General features: G+C 60.7%; 2 protein-coding genes across 3 annotated transcripts in view; one reads left to right on the top strand and one right to left on the bottom strand.

The window, feature by feature from the left end:
- Positions 1-6,832, top strand: part of SCAP (SREBF chaperone) — a 40,398-nt gene extending 33,566 nt beyond the window's left edge. For both annotated transcript variants that reach the window (XM_038175141.2, XM_038175142.2), the window contains exons 14-24: positions 49-482; positions 988-1,182; positions 1,818-2,019; positions 2,733-2,848; positions 3,062-3,611; positions 3,845-3,930; positions 4,187-4,269; positions 5,009-5,175; positions 5,321-5,401; positions 5,535-5,741; positions 5,854-6,832. In XM_038175141.2, coding sequence (XP_038031069.2) covers positions 49-482; positions 988-1,182; positions 1,818-2,019; positions 2,733-2,848; positions 3,062-3,611; positions 3,845-3,930; positions 4,187-4,269; positions 5,009-5,175; positions 5,321-5,401; positions 5,535-5,741; positions 5,854-6,099 — 2,367 coding nt within the window. In that variant the 3' untranslated portion in view covers positions 6,100-6,832. The remainder of the gene's footprint in view (positions 1-48; positions 483-987; positions 1,183-1,817; positions 2,020-2,732; positions 2,849-3,061; positions 3,612-3,844; positions 3,931-4,186; positions 4,270-5,008; positions 5,176-5,320; positions 5,402-5,534; positions 5,742-5,853) is intronic.
- A 106-nt stretch (positions 6,833-6,938) lies between these two features.
- On the bottom strand, positions 6,939-18,389 carry PTPN23 (protein tyrosine phosphatase non-receptor type 23). Its single transcript, XM_038175140.2, has 25 exons — positions 18,212-18,389; positions 17,231-17,305; positions 16,956-17,083; positions 16,637-16,713; positions 16,400-16,449; positions 15,930-16,061; positions 15,619-15,699; positions 15,109-15,240; positions 14,921-14,968; positions 14,661-14,717; positions 14,317-14,375; positions 14,105-14,184; positions 13,805-13,919; positions 13,525-13,590; positions 13,195-13,340; positions 12,603-12,923; positions 12,087-12,241; positions 11,841-11,992; positions 11,519-11,698; positions 9,158-11,318; positions 8,450-8,634; positions 8,262-8,366; positions 8,030-8,168; positions 7,821-7,931; positions 6,939-7,733 (listed from the first exon to the last, which is right to left on the bottom strand). The coding sequence occupies exons 1-25, from the start codon at positions 18,293-18,295 to the stop codon at positions 7,164-7,166; spliced, it is 5,409 nt and encodes a 1,802-aa protein (XP_038031068.2). The 5' UTR covers positions 18,296-18,389; the 3' UTR covers positions 6,939-7,163.
- Between the last annotated feature and the right edge of the window lie 2,262 nt (positions 18,390-20,651).

The raw sequence follows: 20,651 nt of genomic DNA, 5'->3' as shown, positions 1-20,651 counted from the left end.
AGCACTAAATAATTTTGAAATAATTTTGTCTCCTCTCTCCTCACGCAGGCCGGGACGGTGATTTGGATCGGAATCCTGGTCTACACGGACCCCGCTGGGCTCCGCACCTACCTCACCTCGCAGGTCACCGAGCAGAGCCCCCTGGGGGAGGCGGGTTTGCCCCCTATGCCCGTTCCCGGAGGGGTCTTACCTGCTGGCGACCCCAAGCTCGATCTCTCGGTCTTCCCGGCGGACCCCGTGCAGCTGTCAGAGAACCAGACGCAGCAGCGGGAGCAGAAGTCAGGGTTGGATTCCCTGAGCAGGCTGGAGGCGAACCAGCACAGCTGGGCCCAGGGACATGAGGGCAAAGGGAACGGGCAGACGGAGCTGGGGACCGAGGCAGAGGTCACCTGGGGAGCGGAGGATGAGGAGATCTGGAGGAAGCTTTCCTTCAGGCACTGGCCGTCCCTCTTCAGCTACTACAACATCACCCTGGCCAAGAGGTAAGTGCCCTTCTGCCCTCCGTCCTCCTGAGTTTGGTGATTTGTGTTCCACGCGGCTTGCTCCAAAAGTGTCTCGAGGAGCAACCTATTAAACAGGCTGTCCTGGGGTGCAGAGGTACCAAACTGCTGGACTGCTTATCTGAAAATAAGGGCTGTGTTTCTTTTTTGTGCTTTTGGGTGTATTCCCTCATCCTGGATTGCATTTTTTTGGAGGTGACAAGCTCAGATAACATGTGTGCTTGTCTGTAAGCGATGGGGGTGGTACATGTGAGGAACAGAGACATTGAACAAACCTCTGGGTGATATCATCTGGCCTCCAGTGTACAGAAAACCAGAGCAGATCACTTTATTTTCACTTAAACCGTGATCCATCCAATCCCATGGGTAGCTCATTCCGCTGGTGGCAGCCCGTCCTGCCTGCTGCTGAGAAGCCGAGCCGAATTTGGGGTTTTTGTCTTCCTTGTGCTTGCTGTTCCTAAGCTGTTCTTCACCTCCATCCCTTCAGGTACATCAGCATCCTTCCAGCCATCCCGGTCACGCTCTACCTGAACCCCCAAGAGGCCTTGGAAGTGCGGCACCCCCAGGAAGCCAACCGCTACCACCCCTTCCTGGCTTCAAGCGGCGCCAAGCTGGGGGCTGCAGCTCAGCCTGACCAAGCCTCCCCCAAGCTGCAGGGGCACCGGGATGTCACCCTGTACAAGTAAGAGCCCTTGACACAACCTTGCCACCGTGCCTCAGCTCTCCAGAGATGCAGGGGGCTCTTTGGCTGCTTGGCTCTTCCCCAAAAAGGGGAAAAAGGAAAAAAAAATTACTGAGGATTTGGCTTTGATGTATTTTAAGTGGATGGTTTAATGGTGGTGTTAAAGCTGGTGCTCCTAGCACACACCTTATGGGGTGTATCCATGGGAAATAGGAATTTTTGGGGGAATAAATGCCACGATTCAACCATGGGTGTGAGATAAATCCCCCATGCAAGCAGAGAATTTCCTTTCCTGCTGAGGAGCCAAGCTCCCAGCTTGCCACCTGGATCTGCATCCTCCTTGGGCTGTGTTGAACACACTTTGTATCACCCTGATCCCCACCTGGCATTTTTTTTTCTTTCTTAACTGCGTGTTCTTCATAGGACAAGTCTGAAAATCTCATTCAAATCAACATTTTCCTGTAAAAAAAAAAATCTTTAATATTCCAGAAATTATTATAGCTTGTTGGAAGTTTTTCTCAGCTGAAAACCTCGGACTTTTTGGCATGTGTTTGTAGTGTTTCAAACACTTCCCACGAACTGCTGATGGGATCTTGAGCTCACCTCGTTCTCTGTGTGTCTCTCTCTCCCCACAGGGTGGCTGCGCTGGGCCTGGCCTCGGGCATCATCCTGGTCCTGCTGCTCTTCTGCCTGTACAAGGTGTTCTGCCCCAAAAACTACGGGCAGAACGGGCTGGCCCACAGCAGGAGGAAGCGGGGCGACCTCCCCTGCGATGACTACGGCTACTCCCCGCCCGAGACCGAGATCGTTCCCTTGGTTCTCAGGGGCCACCTCATGGTAGGTCGGACAGGCGCAGTCGTCGTGAGAAAGGCAGCTTGGTGACATGTGCCACACAGCTTTATTTTCCTTTTTTTCACTTAAATAACAGCCCTCATGATAGACAGGCTGGGTATTTAGCCCGAGAGTAACACAGCTTTGGAGGTTAACAGCAGAGGCGATGCTGGATGGGTACATTTTGGGGTCTCGTAGCACGAAATTACCTGCAGGACTTTCCCATTCCTTCCTGGAACTTGCTCTGAGGTTTCTGCAGTCTTCTTCTGAGGTTTCTGAATCTTTTTTTCTGCTTTCCCAAAAGCCAGTGGGTAGGTTTGAGCAGTTAAATATTGTTTCCAGTGCTAAAAACACCCCTGGGTGTCCACAGAAGTGCGCTGCAGCTCAGCTCCCTCGTTTTTCTTGAGGCAAAAGATTCTCCTCCCTGTTGGGAAAGGAAATAAAGCGCTCAGCCCCCAGTCAGACGGAGGGTGAACAAATATACTGCGTAGCATCTTCCAGATGAGCTGCACCTCTGTCCCTGTGCAGCCTTTGTCTGCTGAGTGCTGTTTTATTTCTCAGACTGCAGCATTTGCCTTTGTTTTGGGTGTCCCTGACTCTCCTATCCGAGGTTGCTAAGCCAGCCGTGGCGTTTGGACGTGGAATTTATCATCTGTACGGTGGCTCTGAGAGCCCAGAGGCCTCGCTGGTGCTCAGCTCTGCTCCTCCTTCCTTCCCAGGACATCGAGTGCCTGGCTAGCGACGGGATGCTGCTGGTCAGCTGCTGCCTGGTGGGCCAGATCCGGGTGTGGGATGCTCAGACCGGGGACTGCCTCACCGTAATTCCCAAACCGAGGTACGTGATCGCTCTGCGGTCGCTCAGCAGCCGGCAAAACCCCTTCTGGACGAAATCAGCAGCCACAGTCCTCGGGGCAGCCTCGATCCCTGCCATACCACACTTGTGCACACTAATTCTTGCTGTCTTTGTGGCTGTGACATCCCTGTGCCCATCCCAAGCCCTCTGACTCGGTGAGGACGGGAGCGCTGACCCCCTGGTGCTGTCTTCCAGGTTGCGACGGGACAGCAGCGGCGTTTTTGATTACCAGGAGAGCTGGGATCACAGCCCGGATGGCAAGAACAGCCTGGACGACTCCTTTGAGAGCAGCCACCAGCTCAAGAGGATGCTCGGCCCGCCCCAGCCTCCCCTTTTCTGCGACCAGCCAGACCTCACCTCCCTCATCGACACCAACTTCTCCGAGCAGGTGAAGGTGCCCGAATCGGAGACGCGGCTCCGGGCTGTGGGCGGGCGCCAAAAAGAAGCTGGCTACGACTTCAGCAGCCTGGTTGGCAAAGTGTACGAAGAGCACAGCACCTCCAACTGCATCAGCTTCACCGGCCTGCCCGCCCCGCACGCCCAGGCTGGGTCCCGCTCCCTGGGCTGCGGCAACGAGGAGGGAGGCTGCAGCAGCCGCAGGAGGAGCCTGGGGGACGAATCTTTCACGGGCTTTGACAAATCGTCGCCGCTTCCTTCCTGGGGAGGAGACTTGGAGAGCTCTGTCTGGAGCCTGGACCTGCAGGGGAACCTCATCGTGGCCGGCCGCAGTAACGGGAAGCTGGAGGTAAGGGGCAGGGCTCCCTGATGAGTGGGAACTCGACACGGGTTTGAAGCAAGCTTTCATTGGAGACGATACCTCCAACGAGAAACTTCCAGAAACAGTTCGATTTGAGTTTGGTTTTGGAAATTAAATGAGAATCTTTCCCTCAGGGTGACAGCAGCCTGCCCTGCGGCCGCTCGGTTTCATGGCCGTGACCTCCTGCTGTTGCTCACGCTGTAATTTTTTCCTCCTGCCAGGTGTGGGACGCCATCGAGGGCACCCTGCGCAGCAGTAACGAGGAAGGGCAGTCGGGCATCACGGCGCTGGTGTTCCTCAACAATAGGTGTGTACTCGGTCTTTCTGGTGGCTGAGGATCCGGAATAATTCTGAGAGCTGATGCCTTTGGGTCACCACTTTCTGTTTGCTGTTAATTAAGAAGTTTTTCCATCTGCTGGCTGATTCCTGTGGCCTGAGCTCGATGCAATGTCCAAGTCCCCTTGCAGTCAGCAGTGGTTCCTCACAGGGGGTGGCGTAGTTTGGTCCTGGTGCTCCTGGCCCTGTGAGGAGCTGCTGTTGACACGTGTGCATTTCTCCCCCAGGATCGTTGCTGCCCGGCTGAACGGCTCTCTGGACTTCTTTTCGCTAGAAACACACACGTCCTTCAACCACCTGCAGTTCCGAGGTAAGCGGGCATCTCACACCCTCTTCAAAAGCTCTTGTCATCATGCTCCGCTCCAAAAATCCCTGTTGCAGGATGCCAAACCAGACCTTGCACAGAAATGAAGAATAATTTGGGAATTCCCTATGGAGCTAAAGCATTTGGAGTGCTGGTTTTCTCCAGTGCTTAAGTCTGGAGAGTGGGGGACACATTTTGGTGTCAGCTCTTCCCTGCACCTCTTTTCTCTCCCACCCCACACTTAATTAATTGCTCACGCAGCAAGGTCTGGTTTTGTTTGCACAGCACAGAGCCCCACGCAGCCAGGAGGTAGTGCAAGGCTTCAGCACAGCCACACACAAATTAAAACACATTTGTGTGGTTTTTTTTTTTTGGTTTGCAGTGCTGGGGTCATTGGAGTTCTTCATTTGATCTCACTTGAGCTCTTCAGGGATGCTGAGCTGGGTGTTGGAGACACTCGCTCTGTTTTTTTATTGTATCCCGGGACGGTTTGGGTTGGCAGGACCTCAAAACCCCCCCAGTTCCAGCCCCTGCTGTGGGCAGGCTCCCCTCCCACCACACCAGCTCGCTCAAAGGTGCTTTGCTACTGCTGGCATCAGCCAGGGTGCTGAGCATTCAGCTCTTTGTAGGACCAGGCTCAAGTTCTCCCCAAGTTCAGCCCTGAGGCATCCCTGATTTGGCCTCTCTGGCTGATTTTGGCCTCTCTGGGTGATGTTGGGCACTCAGCCGTTTGTTTTTGCCGCAGGAGCCCCGAGCAGAAGCAGCATCCCCTCCTCCCCGGTGTTCAGCAGCAGCGACATCATCATGTGCCAGCTCACCCACACCGTGTCCTGCGCCCACCAGAAGCCCATCACGGCTCTGAAAGCCGCAGCGGGACGCCTGGTGACGGGCAGCCAGGACCACACGCTGCGGGTAAGGCTTTAGGGCTTCCTGCACGGCTGCTGGACGTGCTGGGGGCACAGCCTGTACCTGCGGAGAGCTTCATAAGAGCTAATTAGCTTCATTGCTTCGTTAGCAAGAGCACGAGGGATGCTCACGGTGCCCTTCTGCCCCGCAGGTGTTCCGGCTCGAAGATTCGTGCTGCCTGTTCACTCTCCAGGGCCACTCGGGAGCCATCACGGCCGTGTACATGGACCAGGTGAGGCAGCAGCTGGAGGAGCAGCTTTTATTTTTGGCTCTTTAGCCAAAAGGAAGAAGTTGAGGCACCGCGGGGCCAGGAGTAGGGCTGCTTGCTCTGCCCCGAGGTGCCTGAGCTGCTCCTGTCCTTGCAGACGATGGTGCTGGCGAGCGGGGGCCAGGACGGTGCCATCTGCCTGTGGGACGTGCTGACGGGCAGCAAGGTGAGCCACATGTACGCCCACCGCGGGGACGTCACCTCCCTCACCTGCACCACGTCCTGCGTCATCAGCAGCGGCTTGGACGACGTGATCAGCATCTGGGACAGGAGCTCGGGCATCAAGCTCTACTCCATCCAGCAGGTGGGTAGCGGGGAAAGCTCCGGAGCGCTTGGAAAAGAACAGATTGGAGGTGAAATCGGGGCTGAGCCCATTTGGGGTGGCCGAGTGTGCTCACGGTGCTGTTTCCTCGCAGGAAATGGGGTGTGGAGCCAGCCTGGGCGTGATTTCGGACAACCTGCTGGTGACAGGAGGCCAGGGCTGCGTCTCTTTTTGGGATATCGGCTACGGGGACCTGCTGCAGACGGTTTACCTGGGGAAGAGCAACGAGTCGCAGCCCGCCCGGCAGATCCTGGTGCTGGAGAACGCCGCCATCGTCTGCAACTTCGGCAGCGAGCTCAGCCTGGTCTACGTGCCCTCGGTGCTGGAGAAATTGGACTGAGGAAGAAGAGGAGGAGGAAGAGGAGGAGAGGCAGGTGCTGGAGCCTGGAGGCGAAGGCAGCCCTGCTTCGTCTTCCTCCCAGCGAGGCAGGGGCGTTGCTGTGGGCGTCCTTGGGGTGGTTCCCCGGTGTCGGGGGGGGACAGGAGGATGGCAACGGGGCAGGAGGAGGCCCTCGTGTGCCCCCCCACGTGCCTTGGAGCTCCGTGCTCCAGCAGCTCCTTGCCCTATTTATTTATGTGCTGTATATAGTTATTTATTCTGGCAGGAGGGCGGGGGAGCTGCAGGCCGTGGTGGAGCTGCCTCCCCCCCCTCGAAGCCCGGTCGCCCTCCTCACCCTGCCCTTCCTCCTCCTCCTCCTCCTCCTCCTCCTCGGGGAGGTGTTTCTCAGGTTGGGCCTCCCTGGGGAGGGGACGGAGACACCCACAGGGCTGGGGAGAGGGGCACAGCCTGCGGCAGGGGGACCAAAGCGCCCCGGCAGAGCTCCAGGGCCCCCCATCTCCCCCCAAAATTCCTCCTGATTGTAGAGGTGGGAGGGGGCGACTGCAGGGGGGGAGGGAGGATGAGGGGGGGGGCTCCTTGCTACCGCCCAGGTCCCCCCCTCTGCGCCCGCGCGGTGCCTCGGGTGGCCTTAGCCCTGCTGTACGCTTTGTTCTGTACAGTGGCAGCATTTTTGTACCGGATCGTGTTTTATAATGTGTACAAAGACACCCCCATTAAACGGAACTAACCCCCCCGGGGCCGTGCTGGTGGTGAAACGCTCCCCAAACCCCTGCAGGGGGGTCCCCAGGGTCGTGGGGACAACGCACGGGGAGGGGACGTTTTCCAGACCCCGCACAGCGCCAGATCGACCTCTTTATTTTAGTAGCAAAGAGCTGAAAAAATCAGTTCTAAGGGAGTGAGAGAAAGTGGCGGGCGCCGTACACCTGTACAAAGCTTTAGGGGGGGAAGGCAGGGCCCCCCCTGCGCCCCCCAAATCCCCCAGGGGCCAGCCCAGCACCCTGGGAGGCAGGAGGCCGGGGGCTGTGGCTGTAGTGCAGGATTTTGGGAGGGTCCAGGGCCCCCCCTCAGCTCTTGTTGAGTGTCCAGAGGGGGTCGAGCATGCTGAGGGGGTCGTCGGTGGGCCGGGGCCCCCGCAGCCCCTCTCCCGTCTGCGCCTGGAGGAAGTTTTGCTTGTTCATCCTCTGCTTGCCCTTCAGCGACGCGTCCAGGGTGAAGGCCTCGGGCGTGAGGGAAGCCAGCAGCTCCAGCGAGGAGGAGGAGGGAGCGGAGGCCGGGGGCTGCGGGGGCTGCGAAGGCCCCGAGGGCTCAACCGGGGGGGGTTTGGGGGGCTCCTCCTCCACGTGGTTGCTGCTCTCGGCCTCGGCTGGGGGCTCGGGGGGCGCTGGGGGGGTTGGCTCAGGGATTGGGGCGGCGCTGCCGTCCATCACCCCATCCAAAACACCATCGGGAAGCGCTGGCAGCGCCTCCGGGGGGGCAGAATCAGGCCCCGGGGCAGGATCGAGCCCCCAGCCCCCCCCGATTTCTCCCCCTGCCCCCGTGGGCTTGATGCTGAGCTTGGCGATGGTGGCCTGGATGGAGCTGATGGACAGGTCCCCCCCCAGCACCAGGTCCTGGGGGTCCTGGTGGAAGTAGAGCTGCGAGGAAAGAGCTCCGTGAGCCCCCGGGGGGGGGTGGGCACTGGTTTTTATCCCCCCCCCACGCCCCCAGCTCCCTGCACCCACCTTGGGGGACGTGCTGTTGGGGGGCTTGGGGCCGGGCGTGCCCACCCCGTGGCGCTGCAGGACCTGCTCCGCGTGCTGCAGGACGGCCTCGTAGCAGAACTTGAGGTGGAGCTGCGGGGACGAGAGCGGGGTGAGCACCCCCCCAGGACTTAGGAGACCCCCCCCAGGATCTGGGGGCACCCCAATACCTCCCCCTCTCACCCCGTTACCTTCTCCTGGAGCATGTGCTTGCGTTGCTGCCGCAGGCGCTTCACCAGCTGGGGCAGGTCGGGGATCCCGTTGCCCGCCTCCACCTCCTGCATGGCCGCGTAGAGCAGGCAGAAGGCGCCCGTACGGCCCACGCCGGAGCTGCGAGGGGAGAACCGACCCCATCAGGCACCCCACAGTCCCTAAAACCCCCCCTTTTTGTCCTAAAAAGCCCCCCCGCGGGGTGCAGCTCACCTGCAGTGCACGACGATGGGGGTGTGCAGCGGGCGCTGGTGCAGGTAGTGGCCGTGCACCTCCTGGATGAAGCGCAGGAGGCTCCCCTTGCTGTCGGGCAGACCCCTGGAGGGGGTTTAAAGGGTTTTTAGGAACCCCAAACCCCCTCCCCACGCCCTAATCTCCCCCCCCCAGCCCCGTTCTCGTACAGCTCGGGCCAGGAGGTGAACTGCAGGTGGATGACGGTGCGCTTGAGGCTCTGGTCGCGGTACTGCAGGGTGATCATCCGCTCCACGTGGGTCGGGGTGGCCTTCAGCCCCGTGAGGACCAGGGTGACGGGGCCCTGCACCACCGGCTGGCCCCGCTCCGCAGGGAAGTACCGCAGCACCTTTTGCTGGGAGGGAGAGGGAAGAGGGTCACGAGGAGGGGAATAGGGAATAGGGTCACAAGGAGGGAAGAGGGAATAGGGTCACGAGGAGAGAATAAGGTCAGGAGGAGGGAAATAGGGTCACGAAGAGGGAAGAGGGAATAGGATCAGGGAGATGGAATAGGATCAGGAGGAGGGAATAGGGTCACGAGGAGGGAAATAGGGAATAGGGTCAGGAGGAGGGAAGAGGGTCAGGAGGAGGGAAATAGGGTCACGAGGAGGGAAATAGGGTCACGAGGAGGGAAGAGGGAATAGGGTCAGGAGGAGGGAATAGGATCAGGGAGAGGGAATAGGATCACGAGGAGGGAAGAGGGGAGAGGGTCACGAGGAGGGAAATAGGAGGAAATAGGGTCACGAGGAGGGAAATAGGGTCACGAGGAGACACGGGGCAGCTCCGCGGCACCCCTTAAAGGCTCACACCACCCCATTGTGGGCATCAAGAGAGATATTTGGGATTTGGGACCACGCCCCGAGCCCGCTCGGGTTTTACCTTCTCCAGCTCCTGCTCGGACACCAGCATGACGACGACGGACACCTTCTGCTCGTAAATCATCAGCCAGAAATCGGCGGCGGTGCCCAGCAGCGGCGCTTGGGTGGCGATGACGGTGGGGCAGTAGGGCGAGAGGTCCTCCACCCGGCTGGCGTTGATGTAATCGTCTTTCCCCGAGCGCAGCACCACGCGGTTCCTGTCGTAGGGCATGATGTCCTGGTGGCGGTTCTTCATGGAATAACAGCGGGCGATGGCGATGGAAAGCTGCCGGGCGTCGCGTTCCTGGGCGTCCTGCAGCTCCTTCCACACCGCGTCCAGTTGGGTGCCACCCCCAGGGGTGGGTGCCGGGCGCTCCAAACCTTCCAGGAGGCCTCGGAAACGTTCGAGCTCAGCCAGGAGGCGCAGGACGCCTTCGGGTTTCTCGTAGGGGTCCTTCTCGATCAGCTGCACGGCTTTGGGTTTTTGGCCCTCTTTGGCGTCCGCCTTGGTGGGTTGCAGCAGGGGTTGCCCCACCGCCGCTTTGGAGCCCCCGTGCTGGCTTTCGGGGCTGGAGGACAGCAGGTCGTCGGTGGAGGAGCTCTGCCGCTGGAATTGGGGCTCGCCGGGGGGCAGCGAGGGTGGGGGGCGCTGGGGGGGTTGCAAGGGCAGAGGGGGCTGCGGGGAGGGGGCCGGGGAGGGGATCAGGGGGCCCTGCACCGCTGTGGGGCCTTGGAGCTGGCTCAGGACGGGGCTGGGAGAAGGGGCGGCGTGGGGGGGGGCGGATTGGGTGGCGGGGGAAGGCTGGGGGGGCCCCATGGGCACGGTGCCGCACGGGGCAGGGCTGGGGCAAAAAGGGAGGGCTGGGGAGCTGGGGGGGGGCACGGGCTGCAGCCCCCCCAGGGCGGGGTGGAGGGGTTGGGCTGGGGGCACGCTCGGCCCAGGGGGTCTGGGCAGGGGGCCGGGGAAGGGGAGGGTCCCCGTGGGTGGGGGGAGCCCGTGGGGGGGCAGCTTGTCCTGGCCGGGCAGGGGGTAGAGCTGGGGGCACAGCGGGGGCTGGGGAGGGGCTGGGGGGGGCTGCAGCTGCCCCACGGGGCCGGAGAAGGGCTGCTGGGCAAACTGGGGGGGCAGCGGGGGGCGGGCAGGGGGTTGGAAGGGTAGGGGGAGCTGGGGGCGGGCGGGGGGGAGGAAAGGGGCTTGGGGGGGGAATTGTTGGGGGCCCCCCAGGCCTTGGGGGCGAGCTGGCAGCTCCATGGTGGGCTGCAGCTGCGCCGGGGGGGTGAAAGTGGGGTGGGGGTGCTGCCCGGGGGGGAAGGGGTGCCCAAAAGGCTGCTGCAGCCCCCCCGGGGCGTAGGGGAAGGAGGCAGGGGGGGCAGCGGGGCGCTGGGGGGGCAGGAAGGTGGTGGGGGGCACGGCAGGACCCTGATTTGGGAGGCGGGGGGGGGCTGTGCAGCTGGAGATGGGGGCCTGGACGCTGTCCACGGTGGTGGTGGCCGGGCGGGGGGCCGGGCCCTGCTCGGGGGCACCCATGGGTGGGGGCTGAGCACCCCCGGGGGCCGGCCCCATAGTTGGGGGTCTGGGGGGGGCGGCTGCAGGCAGCCCGGCTTGGTTCAGCCCGTAGGAAACAGCGGGGCCGTGTTGGGGGGACGAACGTGGGGGCAGCACGTGGGGCACCCCATAAGCGGGCTGCGGAGGGCCCCGGAGCAAGGGGGCGGCCGGGAAGAGTTGGGGGGCAGAGGAAGGGGCTGAGCTGGGGGGGGGGACGGCAGCTTGGGGGGCAGAGGGCTGCAGGAGCTGCACTGGAAAGGCACCGGGGGCAGAAGCAGGCACGGGGTAGTGCCCGGGTAGGGCAGGGAAGCGGGCGGGGCTGTAGGGTTGCAGCGGGGCGCTCGCCAGCCTGGCCAGGGGTAAAAAAACCTCGGGGGGGGCTGGGGGGCGCAGCCCGGCTGCTAAAGAGGGGTCGAGGGTGAGAGCGGCCAGCGTGGAAGGGGGCAAACGAGCCAGGTGGGCGGCCAGGACGTCGGGGGGGAGGCTGCGGAGCTCCTCGGGGAGATCGGCCAAGCCCAGGGGGCCGAGCTGAGCCCCCTCGGCAGCTTCGGGGCCGCCCCCGTCCAGCTCCGGGGGTTTCTTCTGTAAGGCAGGTTTGGGGGCCGTGGGGCGGGGGGGCGGCTGCTTCTTCAGCTCCCTGTTGTGGGAGGGGGGAGGAGGAGTCAGGAGGAGCCCCAAAAAATCCCCCTCCTGCAGCCCTACAAGCCCTCAGCCACCCTACAGCCAGCCCTGACCCCATAAACAGCACCTAAAGGTGCTTCCCACCTCGCTGGGGTGTCCCAAACCCCCCGCAGCGGGGCACGAAGCCCTAAATCCCCCCCCCAAAAGGGCACCTACTTCTCCAGGATCTGCTGGCGGTTGGCTTCGGCAGCCTGGCAGGCCGCCCGGGCTTTTTCCAGCAGCTTGGCGGCTTTCCCCTCCAGGTCGGTGTAAAAATCCTTCCCCTCTTGGGATTTCTTCATCAGGTCCTCGTAGGCTTCGTAGGAGGCCACCAGGGTCTGGACGGTGGTGTTCCACCTGGGGAGGTGGGACAGGGGGCTGAGCACCAGGGCTGGCGTGCAATTAACAGCAAGCCCGTGCGTTAATTACCCTTTTTTTTGTGTTCCCCGACCCCACAGAGACCCCAAAACCCCGCAGGCTGTGCCCCCCCCGCGCTCACTTGTGCTCCACCTCGGCCAGGGCCTTGCGCACGGCCGCGTATTTGACGTTGGCGTCGGTCAGCGCCTTGAGGATGTTCTCCTGGGCAGCCAGGTTCTGCTCCAGGTACACCTTGATCTGGTCGTATTTCTTCAGCTGCTCCTCGAAGAGTTTCTGCGGGGAAAAATTGGGGGAGGGAGGAGCTGAGGGGGTGCAGGGAGACCCCCAAAACCCCGGGGAGGGATGGAGAGGGGCAGGAGGACCCCACCTTCATCTCGGAGCGGTCGGCGGTGACGAGGGAGGTGGTGATGTCGTCCTTCTGGATCATCTCCCGCAGCTGCTGCTCCAGGGACAGGCGCTGGTCCCGCATCTCCTGCACCTTGACCAGGATCCGTTTCAGGTTCTGCAGCACCTGCTTGTCGTCTGGGGGGGGCGGGGAGCACTCAGAGGGGGCACGCGGCGTCCCCAAAACCCCAAATTGCTCGTGGGGTGGGAACTGAGGGCTGGGGGGCAGCCTGCAGCATTTCCTGGCACACCCAGGTTGGATGTTCGAGCCTCTGTTGGATTTATTTTATCCCCACGCCAGGATCTCACGGTTCCAGGATCACAATTTGGGCATTTTGGGGGAAAAAAAATCCCCCACAGCCTGCCTTGCACCAGGCTGATGCCCTGAGAGCGTGGCTGATGTTGAAAAGAACCCAAAAAACGCACCAAGGGGGTGCAGAAGCCGTGCCCCTCCCCACTTTGGGGCACGAAGACGATGCCAGGGGGGCTCCAAACTCACCTTCGGTCAACGAGGGCGAGGGCAGCGCCGCCCGGACCTGCTCCAGGGGCCCGCTGAGCAGGCGGAGGTTGCCGATGTGCAGGTTCATGGCTTTGTGCAGCTCGGTGTTGGTGAAGCTGGCTTTCTCGTGCACCTCCAGGTATTTGGAGCACTCCTTGCTCACCTCGGCCAGCCCGGGGGAAGGAGGAGGAGGAGAACCCGGTGGGGCCGGGCTCTTCCCCAGCAGCTCCTGGAGTTTCCGTTCCTGAGCTTCGTCTTCCTCCAGGAGGTCTCGGATTTCCTTCAGGGAGGCCTCCACGTCGGTGAAAACCCCAGAAAGGACTGGGAAAGAGAGACAGAGGATGGGAAGAGCTGAAATAGTTCCCTGATCCCCACCACAAACCCTCCTGGCCCTCATCTGCTCCAGCCCTGAAGCACCAGCAGGCAGAAAAACCCATGAGGAAGCACCACGTGCTGTGAACAGCCACCAAAAGAGGTGATTTTGGGATAAAAAGTGATAAAGGTGCTGAATTTGTGAGTGGGGAAGCCGTTTCCGACACCGAAATGCAACCAGGGCACGGATCCGTGCCCCGTATCCCCCCCCTGCCCTCACCCTGCATGGACTGGACGAGGTTTTTGACGGTGTCGGGGCGCACGCTGAGGGCGGCGCACTTCTCCATCAGGACGGGGGGGATGTGGCTGTACATCTCCAGGTTGTCCACGCTCTCGGGGTCCAGCTGCATCGAGTCCATGAACTGGCTGCGGGCAGGAACAAAGCCCTGAGAGGCGGCAGAAGCTCCCCCCGTGAGCCCAACGAGGCTCCCCAACCTCCCCACCCCAAAGCAAGGGGGCTCTGAGGAGCAGTTATCGGGGTTTGCTCGGAACTGGGCAAACTGGGAGCTCGCAGCGGGGTGGGGAGAGGCTGCGTGGGGCTCACACGTACTCCAGGACTTCGTTTTTGGCTTCGATCTTGGCCATCACGTCCCTCAGCAGCTTGGCCTTCTCCTCGCTGCAAGAAAAAAATCCTTTTAGGGGCGGGATGGGATATGGGAAAGCACCAGGACGCTGCAGGAATCAGCCCGGGGACATTTTAGGAGGGTTTAGGGAAAGCCCTGCAGCTGGTTTGGCCCCCTCTGGACCCCAATAAGAGGCCTGGAAGATGGGTTGAGGCACGGGTTCCTTCCTCTGCCCTCTTTTGGGGTCGTTCCCTGCCCAGGACCCACCTGTAGAGCGAGGAGGCCTCGTGGGCAGCCATGGGCACCAGCTTGGCGAAGATATCGGGGCCGGTGACAGCGGGGTCCGTGGGGTTGACGGGGAGAGCTTTCACCAGCGGGGCACCTGCGGTCCCAAAACAAACACGTGCTGGTCCCAAATCTCCACGGGGACGCTCCTCGGGTCCCAAAACCCCTCCTCCTGCTCAGCACCTTCACCCCAAAAGCTCCCAGGGGAGCAGGGCATCGCCAAACCCCACTGTTTGGGGTTCCCCGAGCGTGCACCCCGCCATCAGCAGCTCGCAGCCTCACCTTTCACCGACTGCAGGGTGTCCAAGGCGGGCACGGCTTCGTGGTAGATGAAGTCGTTGTCTTTTTTGGCCGAATTGTACCTAAAAACGAGACCTCAGGCTGACGGGAAGCAGGCAAAAACACCCCAAAAGCCCCAGACCCTATGTGAAACCGCTCCCTGGGTGTTTCTGCCCCCCCCCTGAGTTGTGTCCGGGGGATCTTTGCACACTCACTTGCCACCGATGACGTCCATGGTGAACCTCAGGGCTTCCTGGACGGTTTCGGGCTGGCCCTACAGAAACGAGGTGGGAGGGAGTGAGGGCGGGCGAGGGAGGGGGATTATTGCTGCCCCCATACCCCGAGCATGCCCCACACACAGCAGCAGCCCCTCCTCGGGCCCCAAAACACGACCAAAACCCTCAGCTCCACACCTGGGAGCTGCTGGGCGAGAAACCCAGGCAGAATCCGGCCCCTCAGGCAGCCCCAGATCCCCTGTCCCACATTTTCAGGAGGGGTTAAAAAAAGAAAAAACACAAAAACCAAACAATTCCTGCTGCCAGAGGGGGAAGGAACGCACCTTTGCCAGTTTGATTGCCTCGTTGAGCTTATCCAGGGCGCTCTGGAAGTAAATGACCTGTGGGGAGAAGAAGAATTACTCCCAGGTTTGGTAGAAGTGCTGGAGCTGGCACCAGCATCCCCCGAGGGCTGCAGCTTCGTTCAGGGGCTTTCCTGGTGCCCCTTTCCTGCTTCCCTCGGGGCTGGGGAAACCCCAAGGGGGTGAAAATCTCCTCCGGGGCTCAACAGGACCTCGACCCACGCTGCCGCAGCTCTGCTTACCCTTTCCCCGAACTTCTGCTGCTCCTCGGCTTGTTTTCCCATGTGCAGCTGTAAAAAAAAAGAAGGTGTCAGAGCTCCTCGTGGAAAGGAAATCACTCAGCCAAGAAATTCAGCCCCCCCAGATCCTGTTTGTTGGCCCTGAGGGGGGCTGAGAGCGAGGGGTGCTCCCCCCAACCCCAAAAACTCACGTGGGCCACGGCGGCGAAGTAATAAATCTTCATCTGGACCAGTTTCTTCCAATCTTTCTGGATTTTACCCAGCAGCGAGGCCGTTTCCGAGTTCTCCAGCGCCCGGCAGGCCTCCTTGTAGTAATCCACCACCTGTGGGGTGCAGGGGGGGGATGTTTGGGGTGCCCCCAAAGAGCCAGGCCCCCGTTTGAACCGAGAGCAGCCCCAGGAAGAGCTGGGTTGGGGCAGGTTTGGTGGCACCGGGCTCGGTTTGTCCAGCTGGCGGGTGCTCTGCTGGTCAGTTTGGGTTAAAAATGGGCTAAAAATGAGCTAAAAATGGGTTAAAAATGGGTTAAAAATGGGTTAAAAATGGTGTTCTAAGGAAATCTGCCACCCTTACGCCTGCCTTGGAGGAGCTGGGGGCTGCTCAGGGCTTGCTGCGATGCCACAGGGCCCGGACAGCTCGTCCCCAGGTGTCACCTGGCAGCTGTGACAGGAGTTGAGCACGGAAAAGATCCCCCAAAAGCTCACCTGGGCGCTGATCCGGGCCACGAGGAAGCTTTTCCTGTTGTCCAGCATGGATTTTTCCAGCAGACACTCCTGCGCCTGGCCCTGTGGAGGCAACACTGGCTGTCCCCACGCTCAAATTCTTCTGAAATCCCCAAATCCCTCCTGTAACCAGCACTAGGACCCGCCAGTTACAGCCCCTTTTACCTGAAAACCCCATGGGATGCCCCAAAAGCATGGCACGGAGCCCTGCTGCCTCAAGACCCACCCCAAAATCAGCAGGAGCCGCCCCGGGGGCAGCCAGGAGCCCGCTGGCAGCGCAGCCCCCTTCCTACCAGCATGAGGTTGATGTTGAGGTTGAGGATCTGGTGGCTCATGTCCACGCTGTAGGAGTGGGGGAAGTGATCCCGCAGGTAGGTGAAGGCCCCGGCGGCGCACTGGAAGTGGGTGCACGAAACCTTCATGCCCTGGGAAGGGAGGAAAACATGTTAGGTGGGCACAAACCACGCCAGAGGGTGGCTGTGAGGAGCCTGAGGGCACGTTTGGCCTCAGAGCAGCGACACAGAAGGAGGCAGGGGGATAAAATCCAGCTCAGCGGGGCTAAAAACGCTCCCACGGGCCCCCCAAGACCCCAAAAAGCAGCTCCCAGAGGCCGAAAGCTGAGTTTTGAACCCAAAAAGCTCTCAGGGGCGTGCACTGATGCTACAGCCGAGGCCTGAGGGCTGTCAGCAGGTGGCTGCTGGCCCCCAGGGGGAAAAAAAAAACCCTTTTTAGGGATTTTTAGGGGCTGCTCGGGGGCTCTTACCTCCTCCGACACCCTCTTGTCCATGGCGCCCAGCATGGAGTGCAGCGCACCTGCGGGGAGAGGAGCAGGGCTCAGCAGGCTCAAAACCCCAAAAACTGGGAGTTTCGCACCAAATCTGCAGGCAGCTGGCTCCAGGCAGAGGAATTCAGCACAGAGAAGCCCCAAACTGGCAGCAAACCCCCAGCACTGAGTATTTAATGCCCCCCCCGGGGGCACAGCCACGTTTCTGACCCTCACCCAGGTTGTAGAGGATGCAGGCCTGCTCGTACTTGATGTCCTCGTGGGTCACCGTCTTGCCCGAGAAGATTTCGGTCCTGCAGGGAGAGAGGAGGGGGCTGCTTACCCCCTGCTCGCCTTCCTGGCCCTGCCTCAGCCCCCCCAGAGCCACCCCATGGGCATGGTGGCATTTTAGGATGTCCCCAGGCCACCCCAGCAGCACGGGAAGATGTCCAAAAAGCGCCACAACAACCAGAAGTTTGGCATTATAGGACTTGAGCCTCAAAAATCAGGGAAAACTGCACCCCAAAAGGGCAGGAGGAGCCCCCCCAGCCCTCACCAGGCGATGGGGACTGCGGCCTCCTGCTCAGCACCCATGGGGATCCGGCTCTGCAGGTAGTGGAGCTGCCCGAAATATTTCCTCAGCGTGCTGCAGCCCTCGAAGTCCCTGGGGACGTTGACGGCGTTCTAGAGGGAAGAAAGAAAAAGGGAGAGAAGAAGCAGGAGGCAGGAAACATGGGGGCTGTGCAGGGAGCGAGCTGTCACCCAGCTCCCGTGGGCAAATGGGGGCGATTTGGGGCCGTGCCCACCCTGGGAGGGGGGCAGGGGGCTCACCTGGCGCAGCACCTCCAGCTTGCGCAGCTCCTCGTTGTAGTTCTCGGGGTTCTCCCCGTAGTTCTTCAGGACAAACTGGGGGGAAAAAAACAGGTGAGGGGGTGTGACAGGGCGCTGAGGTGTTCACAAACACCAGGGGAAGGCAGATTTATGGAGATTTAAGTTTCCCTCCACGTACAGGTGTGGAATAAATCCCCAGGGGAGGTGTTTGGGGCTGGCAGGATGGTGCTGAGCCGGCTGCGGGGCCTGACTCAGCAACGGGGCGGCTCCCGGTGTCACCCCGTGCCACGCCCGGTGTCACCGCACGGTTCTTCTGTGGCTGTGCCTCCAAAACTGGCACCAGCATCGGAGAAATCCCCCCCCCGGGGCCCTTTAGGGGTGCCTAAAAGAGTCCTGACTCCCCAAAAAAAACAAGGGGAGGAGGAGGTGTGCCTGCTGGGAGTCCCTGCCTGCTGTGGGTGAGGAGCTGCCTCTGCTGGGGGTCTCAGGGAGGGGTGGGGGCTCTCCTGCACACGATCAAACATCAGGCGGGACTCAGAAACGCACCCCCACAGCCAGGCGGGGATGGAAAGCTGAGGGGAGGGGGTCCCAGCTCTGCCCCCTGCATCTTCCAGCCCCAGGGGCAGGCTCAGAGGCACCGCGGAGCCCCACACCGGCCCTGCCAGCACCCAGCAACACCCTTCAGGAAGGGGAACGGGGACGAGGCGCCCCCCCAGCCCCCGGGCAGCTTCCTCACGGCTCCCCCTGAGGCCTCCTGAGCGAGGAGGAACCGGGCCCTGAGTGGAGGCCGGGCCGGGAGGCCGGCCACAAACCTGCCGACTCACCCCGGCACCGGGGCGGGCTCCCCACACCCCCTCACCCCCCCCACACCCCCCTCACCCCTCACCACCCCCCCCACACCCCTCGGGCTCCCCTCACAGGCCTCAGCCCAGCCCCGGGCCTTCCCCGTTCCCCCCCCGTTCCCCTTCCCGTTCCCCTCACCTTCTTCACGGCGGCGTTGAAGGCGAACTCGCCGGCCTCCTTCAGGTCCAGCCAGATCATGGGCATGCGGGGCACGGCCTCCATGGCGCCCCCCGGGCCTGGCCGGGACCGGGCCCCGCCGCAGCCGCCGCCGCCGCCGCCACCGGCCCCCGCCGCGCGGCGCCTGACGGGAAATTCAAGCCACTTCCGGTCCCGCCCGGAAGCCCCGCCCCCTCCCCAGCGCCGTTTCCATAGCGACTCGCCCCGCCCACCCCGCTGCGGGGCGGCGTTGCCATGGCGACAGCCAATAGGAAAAAGGGAGGCGTTGTCATGGCGACGCTGTTGCCATGGCAACGGGGGAGGTTGAGGCCTACTCCAGGCTTGAGGCCTGCACCGGGCGCTGCCGGGCCCGGCCCGCCCGGGGTCGCTCCTCACGGCCCGGGGGCGCCGCGGGGGCTCGGCCCTGGTCCCCCTGCGGCTTGGGCGGCCCCAGCCCGGCTCCCCCGGGGCTCCCCTGGGAGCCTGAGGGCGGCTGAGCCGGGGGGGGGGGGCTCGCCTCCAGGCCCAAGGGGGTGCCTGAGGTGGGCGTCCTGCCAATTAGGAGCACGTTTTAATAAACACACACGTTTTAAAAAACAAATTTTAATAAACACATCTTAATAAACACATTTTAATAAACATACTGTTATTCCCTATTACCTGACACCTGATCACCCCCCGTTTCACTGGCTGAGTACCACAGGTTCACAAGCTAAGCCTAAGCCTAACCAAACCTAACTCTAAGCCTAAACCTAAGCCTAAGCCTAAGCCTAAGCCTAACCCTAAGCCTAACCCTAACCCCAGCCCCATACCTATATATACACACTATTCCATATATATACAATATATTTTTCTTCGACCCTTTAATTTCTCCTTTTTCCCTTTTTTTGTTCCCACCTTTCCCATGTTTTGAGAACCTGTGATCTTTGTTTCACCGTTCCCACACTGCTCACCCTGTTTTTCTCACGCTTCCACCTTGTTTTGGAACAGTGAGGCCTTCCACTGCCCGCTTATCTTCTTGGCACTGCTCCTTGTTATGACTGCACAGCCACCTTGGACTACAGAAAATCAGTTTTCTACTGTAAAAACAACTTAGTTTCTCACACTTATGGACCGAGGGTGCCCAGGCACCCAGGAAGGGCGGCGAGCAGGGATCCGATGCACTCTGACCACCTCCTTTCAAGGTTTGGGGTGATTTAGTGCAGAATGTACGCACTTGAAGTGTTTGGAAACGGCACGGAATTTCCATCGAGCAGAGTGCAACAAATCACTTGACCAATTAGGCTTACTGAAGTGTAGCAATTACCTCTGACTCACCACACAAAGGTGAATTTCATCGCCTCTCTCAGCGAGGTGCCTGCAGTCACGATGCCGGGCACACCCAGCGGGCTGGCACCGCTCAGGGATGTGACAGTGGCTGTAGGTCCAAACTCTGCCCTTTTTTTCCCTGTATTTCCTCGGGGTGCTGCTGTATTACTCTGATGGCGTGCAGAGCCAAATTCACAGCTCTTGTAGCCAAAAAAAAACACCAAAAATCCTCCACAACGAGGAAGCCCTTGCTCCTGAAATCTGGAATATTTGGTTAGCCAGCAACAAGGCGTCCTCTGGTTTCCTTCAGTACCAAGATGGGTTTGGCTGCTCTTGGAGCTGCTGTGGTCACTATCGCTCCCCCCCACACCCCTGCTTTTCTCTTCAGAGCTTCCTTCCGTATGTTTCTAGAGATAACCGACCGATATCAAGGTCGAATTATAGAGCAGCGTGAGGATTTCATCAGCCACAGTGTGCTGGGAGCTGTGGGGAGCAGCCTTTAAAGCTGCCGTACCGGTGATGCTCAGTGAGGGCGGCTTCCACTTCTGCTAACCAAAACCAGACCCTTGCTGTCACACACACTTTCCACGTCTCGTTCCTCTAAACATTTTCAAATTTCAGATGTGTGTTTTCTAAACGCCCCCAGTTTTCTCAGCCGAGACTCTCCTCCCAGACTCATTTTGGTTATTCCAGTGCTGGTCAGGTATTAGTGGTGTTTCCAGGAAAAAAAAAAAAAGTCACATATGTCACATATTATTTACATTTTGAGTGGGGTTCAGACTGCAGCTCCTCAAGAGCTGCTGTGATATAGGTCCGTACCATGGGGTCACACTGCTCCAGCATGGGTCCCCCTTCTGGGCTCTGCTCACAGAGCCCTCCCCCTGCAGCCCCCGCTACCAAAACCTCAAATATTTGATTCTCAAATATTAACCAGCTTTCTTAGGCCCTCTTCTCTGCAGGGCCTTACCCCACAGGATTGGGTTCTTCCAAGCAGAAGAGGCCTAATTCTTGAATTCTTGAGCCTCCTTGAAGAGGCCAAATTCTGCTCCTTGAAGAGGCCAAATTCTGCTCTCCTGAAGCCCAGGGTTGGTTACGTGTTTGCTTTTCACCCTCC

Source organism: Anas platyrhynchos, chromosome 2 (assembly GCF_047663525.1).
Source record: "Anas platyrhynchos isolate ZD024472 breed Pekin duck chromosome 2, IASCAAS_PekinDuck_T2T, whole genome shotgun sequence".
NCBI classification, from domain to species: Eukaryota; Metazoa; Chordata; class Aves; order Anseriformes; family Anatidae; genus Anas; species Anas platyrhynchos.
This window is presented reverse-complemented; position numbering and strand designations above follow the sequence as displayed.

Excerpts from the sequence above, each read along its gene's own strand:
- PTPN23 (XM_038175140.2), bottom strand. The coding sequence starts at position 18,295 with ATGGAGGCCGTGCCCCGCATGCCCATGATCTGGCTGGACCTGAAGGAG. Across the intron at positions 14,185-14,316 it reads ATGGACGTCATCGGTGGCAA|GTACAATTCGGCCAAAAAAG; the intron begins GTGAGTGTGCAA and ends TCTCGTTTTTAG. Across the intron at positions 12,924-13,194 it reads CCTCGTCCAGTCCATGCAGG|TCCTTTCTGGGGTTTTCACC; the intron begins GTGAGGGCAGGG and ends TCTCTTTCCCAG.